The sequence below is a fragment of the Cornus florida genome, unplaced genomic scaffold (assembly GCF_030987335.1).
Source record: "Cornus florida cultivar Cherokee Brave unplaced genomic scaffold, ASM3098733v1 CherokeeBrave_3.0.0_Hap2_Chr07, whole genome shotgun sequence".
NCBI classification, from domain to species: domain Eukaryota; kingdom Viridiplantae; phylum Streptophyta; class Magnoliopsida; order Cornales; family Cornaceae; genus Cornus; species Cornus florida.
The window spans coordinates 85858449-85876560 of record NW_026775577.1 but is presented as its reverse complement, the minus strand read 5'-3'; the positions used below and the strand labels follow the sequence as shown (position 1 = coordinate 85876560).

The window sequence follows — 18112 nt, the reverse complement described above, 5'->3', positions numbered from 1 at the left end:
AAATGGTGGATGCTACTACTGGGTATGAGCGTTTAACCTTTTTAGATGCTTATTCAGGTTATAATCAGATCCCCATGGACCCTGCTGATGAAGAGAACTTTTTTCGTTACCGAGCAAGGGACTTATTGCTACAAGGTTATGCCGTTCGGACTGAAGAATGCCGGAGCAACTTATCAAAGGCTTATTAGCAAAATTTTCAAGGATCAAATAGGGACGACTGTGGAAGCCTATATTGACAACATGGTAGTAAAAAGTAAGAAGAAAGTTGACCATTTGAAACATCTACAAGACGTATTTGATGTGTTGAGACAATATGGAATGAAGCTCAATCTAACCAAGTGCTTATTCGGCGTGAGTTCTGGTCAGTTCCTGGGACACGTGGTTAATCATAGAGGCATAGAAGCTAGCCCTGCCCAAGCAGAAGCTCTGACTAAGAATGCCGAGCCGAAGACAGTCAAAGAAGTGCAAGCACTTACGGGTCGGATAGCTGCATTGAGCCAGTTCATTTCCAAATTGTCAGATCGCTGCAAACCATTTTTTGACACAATACGAAGCCATGGGAGACAAGTTTGGGGGGATGAACAGCGCCGAGCATTAACTGGTTTGAAAGAATATATGCAGAACCTTCCGGTCCTGTCAGCTCCCGAACCAGGAGAAAAACTATTTTTATACCTCGGGGTATCCAGCATCGCGACAAGTGGCGTTCTTATCCGTTGTAAAGAGGGAAAGCAATATCCAGTGTTCTATCTTAGCAAAACGATGACTGAGGCCGAACGACGCTATTCAAAGGCCGAACGGGTGATACTCTCGCTAGTACATGCGAAAAGAAAGCTCAGGCATTATTTTGAATCCCATCCTATCATCGTTCTAACCACTTTCCTTATCAGAATAATCCTGCACAAGCCAGACCTCTCAGGGAGGATGACGAAGTGGGCCATAGAGTTAAGCTCATTTGACATAACATATGAACCCAGAACGGCAATCAAAGGGCAAGCAGTGGCAGATTTCTTACTGGAATGTGATTCAGAAGACATGGAGGAAGACCTTCGAGGTTGCTTGTGGAAACTCTTTGTCGATGGATCCTCAAATCAGATGGGGGCAGGCATTGGGGTCAAACTGCAGACACAAGAAGGCACGTCCCTAAGTCAAGCACTCCGGCTTGAATTCAGAGCCACTAACAATGAAGCAGAATATGAGGCACTACTGGTTGGACTTAAGCTCGCCAAAGAGCTGAAGGTCAGGAATTTGACCGTCTTTAGTGACTCGCAGTTAATTGTCCGGCAGGTGAATGGCGAATATGAAACCAAGGATGAAACGATGGAAGCATATCATCAGAAACTTTGAAAAAATTGAATTCATCTAAATACTGAGAGAGCATAACAAAGATGCCGATCGGCTAGCATGTAGCGCCTCGGGTTCTGGAGAGACATTGGCAAGGGTGATTCCAGTAGGTATACTGAACCAGCCATCCATTTTTGAAGAACCTTCGGGCCCAGATCCTTGGCAAGTGAATGTTATTCCATATGAGCCAAGTTGGATAGATCCGATCATAACTTATATTCGGGATGGTACTCTGCCTGAGCAAAGAGATGAGGCTAGGAAAATCAAATCGAACACTGCAAAGTATGCCATAGTGCATAACCAGTTATACATGAGATCTTTTTCTGGGCCGTACTTAAAGTGCGTTACCCCCACAGAGGCTCGGCAGATATTGCGAGCTATTCATGAAGGTGTGTGTGGAAATCATTCAGGGGGAAGATCTTTAGCGCACAAAGCAATGACGCAAGGGTACTTCTGGCCAAACATGTCACGAGATGCGAAAGAATTCTCCAGAAGATGCGATAAATGCCAAAGGTTCGGACCATTAATCCACCAACCACCTGAGGACTTGCACATGATGGCCACACCATGGCCTTTCGCACAATGGGGGATGGATGTGGTTGGTCCTCTGCCAACTGCAAGAGCTCAGAACAAGTATGTATTGCTGGCAACAGATTATTTTACCAAATGGGTGGAAGCAGAACCATATCCGAGCGTAACGCAAATCCATGTAAGACGCTTCATCTGGAGTAATACTATTTACCGTTTTGGTGTTCCGAGGTCAATCATTATGGATAATGGGACTAATCTCGACAGCAAGCAAGTCAGAGAATTGCTGGAAGAATATGGAATTAACCAAAAGTTGGCAGCAGTAAGTCATCCCCAGGCCAATGGATAAGCAGAAATTACGAATAGAACAATTTTCGCTTGTATCAAGAAGAAACTGGAAGACCATAAAGGAAAGTGGCTGGACGAACTCCCGAACGTCCTATGGGCTTACAGAACGACCCCTAGACGGCCGACCGGGGAAAGCCCATTCGCCATGGCATACGGAACTGAGGCAGTCATACCGGTTGAATATTTGGTTCCAACTGTCCGAAGCTTAGCATGGAATCAGGAGCAGAATGACAAAATGCTGAGATTTAACCTTGATATGTTAGAGGAAAAGAGAGATGCTGCGGCAATAAGGCTTGTATCCTATCAGCAGACACTGGCTAGCAGCCATAACAAAAGGGTGAAGCACAGAGATTTCACACTTGGCGATCTGGTTCTGAAGGAGGAGGTAGGAATGGTTAAAAAGATGATGTCACCTTGGGAAGGACCATACAGAATTGCAGAAGTCATAGGGAAGGGGGCATATATACTAGAGACCATGGCTGGAAGGTTGGTTAACAAGCCATGGAATGCTACATCTTATAAAAGGTATTATCTGTAGAAAGTTTAAAGTTCTAATTCTGGCATTATTCATTTTCAGTTGTACAGAATTTCGAAATTTATAAAAAGTTATCTTCTTCTGAAAAGTTGAGTGTATGAAAACAGCAAAGTAAGTGGTAGCTGGCGGTAGCCGGCATTATGAGCCGAACGCCAAAAACTTGCCAAAAAAATAAAAGAGTGAAAGTGGCAAGTGGCATTCTAGTCGAGCGCCAACCACTCAGCAAAGTAAGTGGCAGCTGGCATTATGAGCCGAACGCCAAAAACTTGCCAAAAATAAAAGTGTGAAAGTGGCAAGTGGCATCCTGGCCGAGCGCCAACCACTCAGCAAAGTAAGTAGCAGCTGGCACTATGAGCCGAACGCCAAAAACTTGCCAAAAATAAAAGAGTGAAAGTGGCAAATGACATTCTAAGTGGCAAAGTGGCACACTAGCCGAACGCCAACCACTGACATACAGAGAGAAACCGGATCAGATAGCATTAAATCATTAAGTAAAAGGATTTTTCGCAAAATTTCAACCTAAATTCAGCCATCTCATTAATAATGAAGTTTCTGAGTTACAAAAAATGAGGTATACAGATGACAAAAGTGCAGAAGGAAGGAGGTCGGTACATCAGAAAGGTTCTAACTAGAAGCATTTACCCCGTCAGCTTCTTGATGGTGCTGAACAGTCCCCTCATCACTTTTGGCAGTTCCGTCCTCACGAGGGGGAGAATCAAGCTGAATGACAGAATCATTCTGCTGAGTTCTATCCTTAGTAGCATTGGAAGAATCATTTTGCCGAGTTTCTTCCTCAGCAGCAGTGGCGGATGGAATCACGGTGGACAGAGGAAGAACGTCCAGAGGTTGAGCAGTAGAGGGAGTATGATTGATCCTGGAAGAGGCGATCTCTTGGCATTCATCAAATATGCCCTCAGCAGGGGTGGAGTCTGGGTCGGCATAAACACCCGGAGGATCAATCTCCAGTTCTTTGTCAACCTCATCAGGGGTAGTACCGATCTGACCTTCAGCTGGGACACGATCGGTATAACCCTCTCGGAACCCCTGAGCATATCTGAGGACCCCAACCCTGGAAAACCGAGCGTGCAGAGCTAGCATACCACCATTTACCTTACTGATGGTGTTGAGTAAAGCATCACGCTCGTCTAGAGCTCTTTTCTCAAAGGCCATCCGAACGGATTGCTCATCACTCAGAAGGCGCTGAAGTTCTTCCTTCTCAGCCTTAAGAGATTCTCGCTCAGTATGCCAGACACTCTTCTTAAGTTGCAGAGCGTCCTTTTCGTCCTGAAGAGAGTCTGTCTCCTTTTTCAGAGCATCTCTCTCTTTTTCAACTTTGCTGAGCTGAACTATCAGCTCAGCATTTCTGGTGATGATGATCTTGTTTTCTTTATTGGCAACATCAAGGTTGTCAAAAAATTTACGAGCCTTGGCATTCCCTATCTCTACTTGCTTCTGCATGGCCATCATCCCAAATAGGGTTTGCAGAGATATACATGATAACTAATTAAGCCGAGCAGGTGATCAGAAGAAATCAAATATAAAGACTATGTAAAGATTTGCTGACTGAGGGGGAAGACTTACCTCCATGGCAGACAAAGGGAAGCGGCTGAACACTTCCTTCTGAGATAGACCCTTGGCAACCTCAATGTCTCTGGGAGTCCACATGCTCCTGTAGAATGCCATAGCGGTTTGACCATCCTTGAACATGGTCTCGTTCGGCTTCACAGATGACCCGTCCGTTCGGATAAACTGAAGGGTCCACGGCGCCATAGTAGAGGCAGAAGCATTGGCCGAAACTGACCCTAAAGGAGCAGGAGGTCTGATTGAAGGTGGAATGGGTGCATTCGGTCCAGATGGATGAATCCTTCTTGATAGAGGGATGTTATCTGGGCTAGAAGGAGTATCAGGCTGAGGCCTCTTCCCTTTCTCCTTTTCCCGAGCAGCAGTAGTGGTATTAGCAGAACGGGTGCCAGTTGAAGGAGTTGCGCTTGGATTAGCAGGTGGAACGTTAGTAACTGGGTTGGCAGTTACCACGTTCAGGTTGGTGGAAGGAGTGGTATCAGAAATAGTGGCCGAAGATGATGCTGAGGCCGAAGAGGAGGTTACAGCGGAAGTAGCAGTAACCCTCGGAGGATCTTTCCTCCTGCCGAAGGAAGGAATCCGAAGCTGGCTCATGTTTTTACCAATAACTGAGATATTAAAGTGGTTATCCGAAGTAAGGAGATCTGAGCAGGAAGGGATGTTGTTTACAACGTATTCGTTCAGGTAGTTGATCCTATCCCTGCAAACACCATAACCCAAGTCATTATAAGGAATGCTTAGGGAATGGCAAAGAAAAGTACAGAAGCGAGGGACACAAATTTTGCAAGAACAGTCACTTTTATGCGTTTTGAATTTCTTATACGAAGAAACCGAGCATTCGCCAAAGGCGCTCGGGATAGGAAAGTCCTCTGTAACTGGAGAAGACCAAGCCCTCTAACCCCTATTATGTTTTTTCTCCAACCCTTCTCGGATTTGATTTTGTCCTTACATATAGATCTCTTTTCGATCGGGTAGAAGTGGTAAAACGGTTCATCAGAACGGATCTTGCTAACTTTGTAACAGAGGAGAAGATCTATGATATCAAGATCTAGACCTCTGTCACGGATCAGAAGCAACAGAACGGATAATACTCTAAAGAAATTGGGGTTTACCTGCAGAGGGGAAAGCCCTAATTTATTAAAAACATAGTTAAAGAAGGGATGCAGAGGGAACCTAATGAGGTTAAGATGAAGATGGGAAAATAGAACCTCGTCGGGAAGAAGGCCAGCACCAGTTCTAATATCCACCTCTTTAGGGCAATTTCTAATCTGTATATTGTCAGGAAGACGAAGTCTCATGCGAAGAATATCTAGATCTATAGTCATGGTGAGAATGAATGAAGACTTGAAGGGAGAAAAAGAGGTCTTCTGAAAGAGAAAGGCAAACAAAACTAACCTCAAAAAGTGAAAACGTCAGAGAGCACTGCAAGGTCACTGGACAAAGGAGCTTTTGCAAGAAACCGCCGGAGAAGATTTGATTCGGAAGAGACGGATGAGGGTTTGATTAACAGTAAAGCAAGATAGAGATGGTAAAGAAGATTGATGGAACATCCCTGAGGCTTATAAAGACAAGGTGGGCCCGAAGACCAAGGATTCGGGAAACCGAGGAGTTTTTTTTTTGAATCTCGGAGCGTCGATTCCCGAATCCAACCATTCATTCTCCCAAGAGATCTTGTCGAGCCGTTAAGCCATGATTAGCAGCCTCTAATAATTACCCCCTAATTAATTAGGGAGTAATTATGGGGGCAGTTGAGGATACCAAAAGTAATATGGGCCGGATATGATCCGCGGACGTGGCATCGGGTCAAACAATTGAATTCAGCCCATACAGGAGCACCACAGAATGGGCCGAGCTCGGAGGATCCATCGAAGAAGGCCAAGCCCACTGGAAAGAAGGCCTAAAGCTGATAGTCCAGCAGCACTTGTAATTGCCTATAAATAGGCAGTGAAGAGAGTAAAAGAGGGGAGATTATTGTGAAATGTACTGAAATTCTGTCAAAATGGAGGTAGAGATTTTCTTGCATTTACAGAAGATTAGCTATTTTACTCGACCATGAGTGGCATACCTGAAATGGTATACTTGTGGAGTAAGGTACATTGTGTTGACTTTAAGAGAGAATCAATTCTAGAGTAAAGTATAAGAAGAAGAAGTAAAAGAGAAGGAGGAGGATGAGAGAAAAAGAGAGAGAGATGGGGAAAGAGAGAGAGAATGAAAGAATACTTTCATCCTTTCACCACATTCTATTAAACTAACAAGTTTCAGAAATTCCACATAAGTTCCAACATTATATAAGTAATAACAAATAAGCCCCTGACAACACCCCCCGTCAAGCTGGTGCAAAGATATCTATCATGCCTAGCTTGACTAACATATTTTGCAAGCGAGTCTCGCTCACACCCTTAGTCAAAACATGTGTGTTGACGTATAGAGTACAAATCAGCCCAAGACGAAGCTTTTCCATGATGAAGTGTTGATCGACTTCAATGTGCTTTGTCGTGTCATGTTGAATTGGATTGTGAACAATGCTAATAGCAGCCTTGTTATCACAATACGACTTCATTGACTCGCGAACAGGATAACCCAACTAACCTAACATCGTTCGTAACCATAACAACTCATAAACTCCATGTGCCATGGATCTGAACTCAGCCTCTGCACTACATCTAGCTACTACTGACTGTTTCTTGTTTCGCTATGAAACAAGATTACCTCCAACAAATGTGCAATATCCTGAAGTAGATCGTCGATTTGTCACAGACCCTGCCTAATCAGTATCAGTATAGGCTTTAACACGTAAGCTAAAGAGCAAGTGCCTTTGCATTAGGTAATAGAAAGATCATTAGTGATTGAGACCTTAATTGAAGTAGATGATTGGTTTGTAGGAAGATTAGCTATTTTACTCGACCGTCAGTGGCATACTTGAAATGGTATACTTGTGGAGTAAGGTACATTGTGTTGACTTTAAGAGATAATCAAATCAAGAATAAAGTATAAGAAGAAGAAGAAGAAGAAAAAGAGAAGAAAGAGGATGAGAGAAAAAGAGAGACAGATGGGGAAAGAGAGAGAGAATACTTTCATCCTTCCACCACATTCTATTAAACTAACAAGTTTTAGATAAGCCCCATACACGAAATGCTTTAACATCACTTGCACACACAAGTATGTAGTCTTGGTAGTGATCCAACTCTTCCCATTTACCACGTAGATGGTAATATGTAGCAAGAGTTTGGTCTTCCTGCTTGAATCTTGAAATCTGTTGTTGGAGTTCATACAATTTTGTAAAATTACCTACTGAGGAATATGTCTCTTCCATAGCCGTCCATAGTTCTTTAGCTGTTTCACAAACAGAAACCCTTTGCTGATCTGTGGCTGCATTGACTGCAACTACCACGTCATAATTAGTGCATTGTTTGCACTCTCCACTCTTTGAACTCAGGATCACTCTTAGAGGGATACATTACAGTCCCTTTGATGTGGTCGATCATCCTACAATGTGATATGCATACGAGCAGATTGAGCCCACTCTATATAGTTCATCTCATCCAGCCTAACAGTCGTAATACAAAGGCCTGGATCGTGATCACCATCACCTCCCAATACTCAAGTTAGACTAAGAGCAAACCCAGCTTCTTTTGAAGTCACCTTTGAGCCAGACATTTTATCAAATAGTTTTCGGGTATACAATCCTCAGAAACAAAAGCAGCAACAAAATACGTAGAGAACCATCTCTCTAACACACAAACTTCAACTAGAAAGATTACTATCTTCTGAGATGCATAAAAAGGCGACCACACAGTCACCACACAAAACCTAGAAAGCAACAAAATGGACTATACCAGAATCGCGAACGACAAAGAAAAAGCTGTTGTTGTAGAACCACGTAAACACGAAAAAAACACCAATCGAGACTTCAATAGATCAAAAACAGATCGAAAAAAACTCCGATCGAGTTGGATCCGCGGTACGTGTGGATGTGATTAATACTACTTCCTTGCAAACAAATCCCATCTTGGAATCTCTTCAAAACCTTTCACACCCACTAGGGTTTACATAAACTTGCCCTAGGTTTCAACTACACACCTAGAGCTTTACAAACCATGCTCTGATACCATGTTAACTTTAAGAGATAATCAAATCAAGAACAAAGTATAAGAAGAAGAAGAAAAAGAGAAGAAAGAGGATGAGAGAAAAAAAGAGAGATGGGGAAAGAGAGAGAGAATACTTTCTTCCTTCCACCACATTCTATTTATATTAACAAGTTTAAGAAATTACACACATATTTTTTTTTTTAATAAGTTAGTTGTTGAGACAAATGACAAAAAACACAAAAAGAATACCAAGTCTCTTGCTTGTATAAGAAAAGATAACATAAAACCTAATTTGTTCAAATAATTTAATTAAATAGTTATTTACTAATAATGACTGATGGAGTGAGGATTCGAACATGGGCCTTTGGCCACACAAGCAACACATGCCCTACCACTGGGCTATCACACCACATCCAAGTTTCAGAAATTACACATAAGCCCCAATATTATACAAGTAATAACAAATAAGCCCTTGACAACACTCCTTCTCAACCTGGTGCAAAGATATCTATCATGCCTAGCTTTACTAACTTTACTAACATATTTTGTGAGCAAGTCTTGCTCACATCCTTAGTCAAAACATCAGCAACCTGATCATGTGTGTTGACATATGGAATACAAATCAGCCCAAAACGAAGCTTTTTCTTGATTAAGTGTCGATCGACTTCAATGTGCTTTGTCTTGTCATGTTGAACTGGATTGTGAGCAATGCTAATAGCAGCCTTGTTGTCACAATACAACTTCATTGACTCGCGAATAGGATAACCCAACTCACCCAACACCATTCGTAGCCATAACAACTCACAAACTCCATGTGCCATGGACCTGAACTCATCCTCTGCACTACATCTAGCTACTATTAACTGTTTCTTGTTTCGTCATGAAACAAGATTACCTCCAACAAATGTGCAATATCCTGAAGTAGATCGTCGATTTGTCACAGACCTGGCCCAATCAACATCAATATAGGCTTCAACACGCAAGTGGCCATGACCTTGAACGGACTTGAATGTTCTTGCATCTTATATTCATCAACGGACTTGAATGTTCTATTCTTTTTATCTTTTTTAAATGTATGGAAGATTTGAGTACTTTAAACTCGAGTTATATTTTAATGGATTGAATTGCATTGTACCTTGAACTGGTCTGAATTTGATATGTTCTTAGGCCTTAAACAACATGCTAATCAAATTTATATGTATAAATTTGTTCCATTTCTTTTCTTCTTTTGCAGGTTCACTTTATTATCATTTTATATCTACATGTTCATACACATAACTCTCTTGCCATTTGTATGTGCATAATATATATATATATATATATGATAGCTTGTAGCCATCTGTTAATGATGGCTTGGTAAGGGGGGTTTGTCTCACAATTACAACTTTGTCTGATGCGTAGGAAAAGCTTCTCTTTTCAAAATGTGTCAGAAACTGTTGTTCAAGAGATCCGAAAGCTTCTGCTGGTGAATCCCATGCTTGTTTTAGCTACAAAAGCGGCTAATTTAGGTGACAAATATTCAACAAAGGAAGTTAACAGGTGAGTTCTTACTCTTTTGGGATTGGAAAGACCCAGAATTTGGGTTTTATTTCTTTGCAATGTGAAGGAATTTGAGTTATTGGTCCTTTAATGTGAACATGTGACAGATTGTAACATATGTTGTTTCATTTCTCTGGGCAAGCACACAAGATACTGACAAAAATCCATATGATTTAAAGAAGTTAGTGTACCATGTAGGTAAATCTATGTGCGTCTCTTTCTCTTGTAAAACATACTCATTGGGTATCTCCCCCCCCCCCCCCCCCCCCCCCCCCCCCCCCCCAATATTCTCATTTAGGGCTATATCATCTCCATTGTCATCTATTAAGAAAGTTCATTTACCGAGAGAGTAAAAAGGAGTGTATTCTTTTACATTGGCTATGTTGGACAAACTCAATATAAACCAAGAAATTGATCTCTCTTTAGTGGCACTAGTTTAAAGCCTATGATTCCACTTGAATTCTTATAACAATTTCTGTTTTTAAGTTCAAAGACCTTGATTGTTGATAGTTTATACTGGTAATATATATTCACGAGGCAGCATTTGCTTTTCAGATCTGTATGCTTGCCTAAGTTAAATAGTGTTTCTAATAGGTATTCAAGAAAATGGCCTTCACAAAATGTCTCAAATTCGAGAACTATAAGAAGTGATCCTGAAAAACTGTCGTGTCGTGAATATATGCCTGCTGTCTGGCAGGTAATCATCCATCATTTGTTGAGTATCATTCTTCATTTTATGAATATATATCTTCAAAAAATATTTATGAGTATATATCTGTTTGTTATTGTTTAAGCAGTTAATTTTAGATTTAAATGAGAAAAATTGTTTGGTTGTTTTTTTAATGAGCAAAGTGCATGTATGCATTATTGTATCTATTCATATATCACCCCCACCCCCCCCCCCCCCCCCCCAAAAAAAAAAAAAAAAGAAAAGGAAAAAAGGAATTGACTATGTTTTATAATGAATTTATTTGCCGAAGGCATTGCCTGGTTCAACAATAATAAGCTTGCAAATTGGTGCCTCTTACAAGTTCAGGCCTTAGAAGTATGACTATATGGAATGTCAGGTCTGCATTGAGTTATTTCTCCCAGAACCCTCTCATGACTAGAGCCCTGAGACGGACAATTCTTTACTTCCCAAAGACTGGTGATTTAAAGTGTATATTTTAAATTTTAAAGGCTCGTTATTTACTTTCTAGTGAAATGCATGAAGTTCAATTATAGTCATTTATATACCTGAATTAAACTGAAAATCTGCTGTGAACGATTTTGTATGTTTGCAAGATTGATTGTCCTGAAGTTTTGAAATGCAAGTAGTTTTCGTTTCTGTATAATTATAGGCATTAGGCAATTAACCAATGGGTTGTTCCCTAGTGGCGTACCGTTTTCTCCCCAGAGTGGATGTTGAGGGTTCGAGTCCCATTAGGGACAAAGTGGGAGTATGAAAGTAAAAAAGAAAAAAGAAAAAGAAAACAGAAGTACTTGCATGCAATTATAACGAAATCATTATTTAAGTATTCTGTTTTCATGATTATAACCTTAATTATTGTTTCTGGTCATTGCAGTCCTTTGTTACACACAGAATACTTGTGCGAGCTTCAGGTTTGAATGAAGCCCACTTGTGGTTGATTTTGTTTCCCTGCTTTAAAAGAAAAAGAATGGACGATTAGTTTATTTATTTATTGAATCAGAAATTGATTTATTGCTTTTTTTTTTTTTTTTTGCTGCATGCAGATGATGGTGGTAGTAGTAATCAAAACCACCCTATCTATTTATCAGAATGGTTGTTGCCGCCACTAAGTTTGGTTAATAAATTTATAATTCGAGATGTATAATTCGAGGGTCTCTGATAGGTAAAGGAGGTCGGAACTTATCTTTATTTTCTTGGTACAGCCTTACCAGTGTGACTTTCAGCGGAGTAATCAGCCTTGACACTGTAGCTGAGCCTGCTTTTGCCTAATTTTTGCTTTGGTTTTCTCTTATGTTGTTATTATGGATGTCTTCCGAGCGTTAGCTGCTTCTTCTTCTTCTAAGTGTACAAAACCATCAGCTATTTCATTAAGTTCATCCATCGTCCTTGGTGTATTCACCACCAAGCTTGTGTGAAATGGAGTGCCACGAGTCATGGCCAACTTAAATGGTTGAACCGCTGTAGAGGGATGGCATTCGATCACCATGCTCTTGGTTAAGTTGAACCTGGTAAGAAAGGCTTGGAGACGCTCATCCTCATGCTGCCTCATTGTGAACAAACTGGAGACATCTTTTGCTGGGCGTTTATTTCCATAATACTGACTTATGAACCGATCACAAAGGCTTCGGAAACTATCGATCGAACTCCTCGGCAAGTTTTTGAACCAGTTGAGCGCTAGTCCAGCCAAGCTGGTTGGAAAGCACTTGCACATTAAAGAATCGTTCTCGGTGTTCAAAGCCATTTTCAACTGGATATGATATACATGATCAACCAGATCAGTCGTTCCGTCAAACAGAATGAAAACCGGCATAGAGAATTTCCTCAGATTCGGAGCATTCAGAATTTCATCAGTAAACGGCGACTCAACCGTCCAAGCTGCTGAACGTAGTGCCTCATTCTCTAGTTGGCTTGCTGCTGCAAATCTCGGATCAGTGAATCTCCTTTCCGAGCTTCGGCAATCAAACGTAGCCACTGAAGGCCGGTAAGGCGGATCAGATGACGTTTCCTCAATGTACTCCTCCTGCCAGATCGGTGCAACCTTTTGGTGTCCAAACTCCATAGATCCTTCTCGGTCGAATCTTTCTGGATACGGATCGGAAGTCCTAGCCTCGTTCCGCCTGATTTGTTCACGCCTTTGTTTCAGGTGAATCGAGTCTTCTCGCTCATCAACACGACGGAGATTTGGCGGCAAATCGTCTGGCCTGACCTCTTCATGGTGAAGATCCGTCTGATTGTTTCCTACCTCCTCACCGTGGTTGTGTAAGATCGGGATGTACAATTCCGTCGCCTGCCGGAAGCGGTCGCGGGAGCACTGGAGCTTCTTGACGTTGCATTCCGGCTCTTAGCTCCGCATTCTCTTTTCGGAGAGCTTCGATCGTATTCATCAACTCATCTAGCTTCATCTGCTGGACATTCTCCATCGGATTGGAGCTCTCACCTCTTATCATGATTCCGGAGCGAAGCAAAGGCATGAATCACAAATTCCTAATCAGATCTGAGCGTCACCAGTGCAAATTCCGTCAGATCTGGACTCAACTTCACCGAATCGTGGTCACCGTTTGCTAAATCTGAGCTTTTCTAGCTTTGAACTCACCGGATCCAGCTACGATTGAACAAATCAAAATTATAATAATTCAAGGTGTTTTAATGGAGGAACTGCAATCTCTTTGATCTGGATTCAACTTCCAGAAATCAAGCTTTGTTTTCACGAATTTGCTTGAATCAACTTGATATCGATTAAGCTCGAATCGATCTTCTTCGTGATTCCCACAGACGGTGCCAATTGTAAATGCAAGAAAATCTCTCCCTCCATTTTGACAGAATTTCAGTACATTTCACAATAATCTCCCCTCTTTTACTCTCTTCACTGCCTATTTATAGGCAATTACAAGTGTTGCTGGACTATCAGCTTTGGGCCTTCTTTCCAGTGGGCTTGGCCTTCTTCGATGGATCCTCCGAGCTCGGCCCATTCTGTGGTGCTCCTGTATGGGCTGAATTCAATTGTTTGACCCGATGCCACGTCCGCGGATCATATCCAGCCCATATTACTTCTTGTATCCTCATCTTCCTACAAACCAATCATCTACTTCAGTTAAGGTGTCACTCACTGATGATCGTTCTATTACCTAATGCAAAAGGCACTTGCTCTTTAGTTAGTGTGAAGGGTTGACTATGGTACAGACTACACTACAGAGGTTTGGTAGAAGAATGTGCGTTTTGATGGGATTGGTTATGCCCTTCAAGCCAATAACTGAATGTATTCGATATATTTTATTTATTTATGAATGTCTGATTTTATGGTTCGCATGCTTACATATATATATACATATAGCGAATGATTGTATTGATTTGACTCTAGAGTTGAGTCAAGGCTCCTTTGACAAATACTAAATGATTTGCGTGCATCAACGATGGAGATAAATGCATATGATATATGAATCATAGATATTAGTTTGCCATAAAAGTGTTAGTTCACACCCCTTGAAGATGAGTTGGTCACTTTATTCTGATATAACACATTGAACTAGATCAAGAATAAGTTCTTGGAATTAAAATAGCCGTCTTCATGATTTCACCTTATTTAAGTTAGGGCAATGCTTGGATCCTGCCCTATGAGGACAAGTTTTGTCCTACAATCTGACGTGGCCCTATCAAAATTTGACACCTGTCATAATATGATATAACATTAAAAAAATGAGCAATTTGAATCAACCCGGGTACCCGATAGAATCCAATTAGAAACCCATGTTCTTCTCTCTCTTTCTCTCTTCTTGGCTTTCCCTTTCAGAAACCCTAAATCTCAATCCAACTCCAACTTTCAAAACTCCAAAAATGGTGGTCAAAGCTCAAGCAACCACCTCTGCTCTAGGGTTCGTTCAGAGAGCAATGGATTTGGCCCAATCTTCGCCTCCCTCTTGGCAATCTGCTCTCCTCTGCAATCTCGCGATATTCGTTGTGGGTTCTCCGCTTCTCGTATCTGGGTTGTCTCTCTCCGGCATTGGGATGGCCTTCTCGCTTGGCACTCTCACATGGCGCGCTTTGGGCCCTCTGGGTTTCTTCTCGTCGCCACTTATTTCTGTCATTGTAAGTCATAGAATCTGATTATTTTCTTCTGTATGCTATACATTTGTTTTGAAGTTGTTTATGGGTTTTAACTGAGAATTTCCATTGGCGATCTAGGCACTCATTCCTTATAGTGCAGGGCTCAAGTCCCTGTTAGGGTGCAAGATTGCAAGTATCTGTGTTGTTAATTATCAAAAAGAAAAAGGAAATTAAGTTTTTTTCCGGAAATTTGTGGATTTAAAACACATATGCGAACTGTTAAAAAAAATGATTGAATTTCTGATCAGTGAATGGGGGTCAATGATTTTGGATATGATTAAATATGTTAGGGAACGGCGGCGACAAAGGTGAAAATGGCTCAAAAGGAGGCTCAAGGGACTGCTGAGAAAAAGAAAGGAAGAAGAGGACCAGGAAGCCAAGAAGAGCGAGAGAGAGAGAGAGAGAGAGAGAAAATGGGTTTCTAATTGGATTCTATCCGGGTATCCGGGTTGATCCAAATTGCTCATTTTTTTAATGTTACATCAGATTATGACAAGTGTCAAATTTTGATAGGGCCACGTCAGATTGCAGGACAAGTTTTGTCCTCATAGGGCAGGATCCAAGCATTACCCTTTAAGTTATAGCTTAATTACTTTGAAGTATGAGAGAATAATAGACTTCCATATTAATTAAGTAATTACTTTGATTTATTCAGAGGACCATTAGTTCCAAATACTGGGTACTTTGGGTAATTATTAATTAATATGTGGAAGTTTGTAAAAGAATTCTCAACATGACATTTATGCTAGGTGGCATTTATGCTCAGTCATGTATTATTGACTTGATTATTTTGATCACGAGAAACCCAGCCGGTAAGTTTTGGTGAATAGATATAATATATTTATTTATTAAGTACATTATTTTCACAATAGATACTTTTGTGATTAAATAGTTTAATTAAGAAGTCATTAATATAAAAGATAAATTAGTTATTGGGGCTGTGAATAATACCTTTAACAGTAAAGAACTGGTAGTGGGCTTTTTGTGTAGCTAGGGTTGATTAATTAAAAGGGGGAAGGGTGAGGGCTCGTCAAATAGGGTCTTAAAGAAGCAAGGGTTAATAAGGTCTGGCCGTAAATTAATATGTCATTGTGTGCCAAAACCAAATAAAAATCAGAAGAGAAAGAAAAGCTAGGGATCATATCTAGGGTTTCCAATTCAATACACAATCCGCAATGAGCATAGTTACTTGGATTTTTCTCCTCTAATTGTAATCCCATCCGTTGGATAGAAAAGTGATAAAATAAAAATAAAATAATCTACCTATAAAGTAGCAGAATCTACAAAATACAGAGGATGTGATGATCAATATTAAGTATTTCAACAGCAACTCTGAACCACATATCCAGTAAAAGATTTGAAAATATGAAGAAAATAACTGTCATTACTGTCGGGTGAGGAATAATAAAAGAGGAAAAACAAGAAAATGCCACTTACATAATTCAGAATGATCTAGTGAAATATCACCTGCTTTTGCCAGTTAGTGGTAAAGACGTTGAAGCACGATCAATCCAGTGAAAAGCTCCAATACTGGTACAAGTAGAGTTGCAAATTAAGATTTCAATGGATAAATTATACACAGATTATATTCCATAATAATGATGAAACCCCCATGTATGTTTGTCCAAAAGTAATATAGTCCATAGCAAAGGATATATTGATCAAAATCTCAAAATATGACATTAACATGTCATGTGATGTGCAAATGACTTCTTTATCATCCATTTTCTATCAGAAAATAAACGGCAAGAGGTAATTTCCACATTTTCATGTAGTATAGGGGGTTATTCGCCAAAAATGTTTCAGGGGTTTATCTGCAAATCAGAGAAAGCTCAAGGGGTTTTTTGCATTTTGCCCTCTATATGAGCAATTTTCGAATCACAGTACCAGTCATAGTAGGAGTTATGGTTAGAACTCAACCCCTTCCACATTGAGATTCTCTGTTTCGTGATAATATGTATAACTATAAGGAGCAACTGAATTTTACTCAAACTAAATTTAATAGTTTTCCTTGGATCCAATTGGTGAATATGTGATCTCACCTTACGGTATGTGGAGGTTGATGTGAACTATATATTATGCTATCAAATCTGTTACTTAAATTAATATTTATACATAAAGGAACAATAGTTTACCTAAATAAGATTTCCTAATTACTATCACTTGGTTTCTGTTAAAACTGGAGAGAAATAGAAAATGAACACCACAACAATATAACGTGGATAAGCCACTAGGGCCTGCATCCGCGGCACAAAAAGCCTAAAGGGCTACATCACTCTTATTATATTCTTTCTTAAGATTGTTTACAATGAACACCTCTATTCATAGGTGATGAAAGAATACAAGTGATAAATATGAAAAATACATTGATGGAGGATATCTAAAATCAAACCCATAAATCTTTGTAATATTCCCCCCCTACCCGCCAAGTTGGAACACAGAGATTTTAACTCAAGTGTCCAACTTTAAACAAAATACGGAGTTGTCAAGAGTCCGAGAAGAGTTGATCTAAAAATCCAAGACGAGTTGTTCCTGAGGCAAGTTGATCCGGAAATCAGAGATGAGTTGATCCGAAGATCCAAGACGAGTAGAGTATATAGTAGGGTATGATAAACCTGCTCTAATACCATGTTAAAATTGAAAAGAGAGATAGAAAATGAACACCAAAAGGATAAATGTGGTTCAGCCACTATAGCATACATCCACGGCACAAAGAGCACAAAGGGCTACATCGCTCTTATTATATTCTCTCTTAAGATTGTTTACAATGAGCACCTCTATTTACAGTGAAAGAATACAAGTGATAATTATGGAAAATACAATGACGGAGGATTCCTAAAATGAATCCCATAAATCGCTCCAATCAATATTATACCATAAGCTAAAATCACTCCTAAAATATTCTCCAACAGTTTCCTTATACCAATAGGATGTAGGTTCCTAATTATACCTAAACACCACTTGAGGGTACTGAAAATGAACTGAGCCAATTATGGCCCGGTCCACTAGGCCCAAAGGTCATTTGAACCACCTCCAACCCAACCTCTTCAACATTACAAAACGGGCCTTCATTCACTACGACCCAACAAAAAGACCCATTGAAGATTGGCCCAGGTTTGAGAGTTTTGGGAGAGGTTTTAGGGCAAATGTACACTTCTATAAATAGAAGTTAGAGAGATGGAAAGGGGAAGATTGTGTGATGTGTAATAGATTACTTTCCTAATACGGAGAGAAATTTCTTGCACCTTCATCTGGCGCCGTCCGTGAGAAACAAGAGTAGATCCGATTGATTTTCAGTAATAGATGACACAACTCCATTCGGGAACAATGATCGGAGGAGAAGGCTCCTAACAGTAGGAG

The 18112-nt window shown here is 40.4% G+C and overlaps 1 protein-coding gene and 1 pseudogene across 1 annotated transcript; one reads left to right on the top strand and one right to left on the bottom strand.

Annotated features, from left to right (window-relative positions):
• LOC132266371 (DNA repair protein XRCC2 homolog) overlaps positions 1 to 18112 on the bottom strand; it is a 58065-nt pseudogene that overhangs the window by 7127 nt on the left and 32826 nt on the right.
• LOC132267459 (DNA repair protein XRCC2 homolog) lies at positions 9815 to 11891 on the top strand. Its single transcript, XM_059768619.1, has 4 exons — positions 9815 to 9960; positions 10555 to 10657; positions 11526 to 11562; positions 11695 to 11891. Exons 1-4 carry the CDS (start codon positions 9815 to 9817, stop codon positions 11793 to 11795), a joined length of 387 nt encoding a protein of 128 aa, XP_059624602.1. The 3' UTR covers positions 11796 to 11891.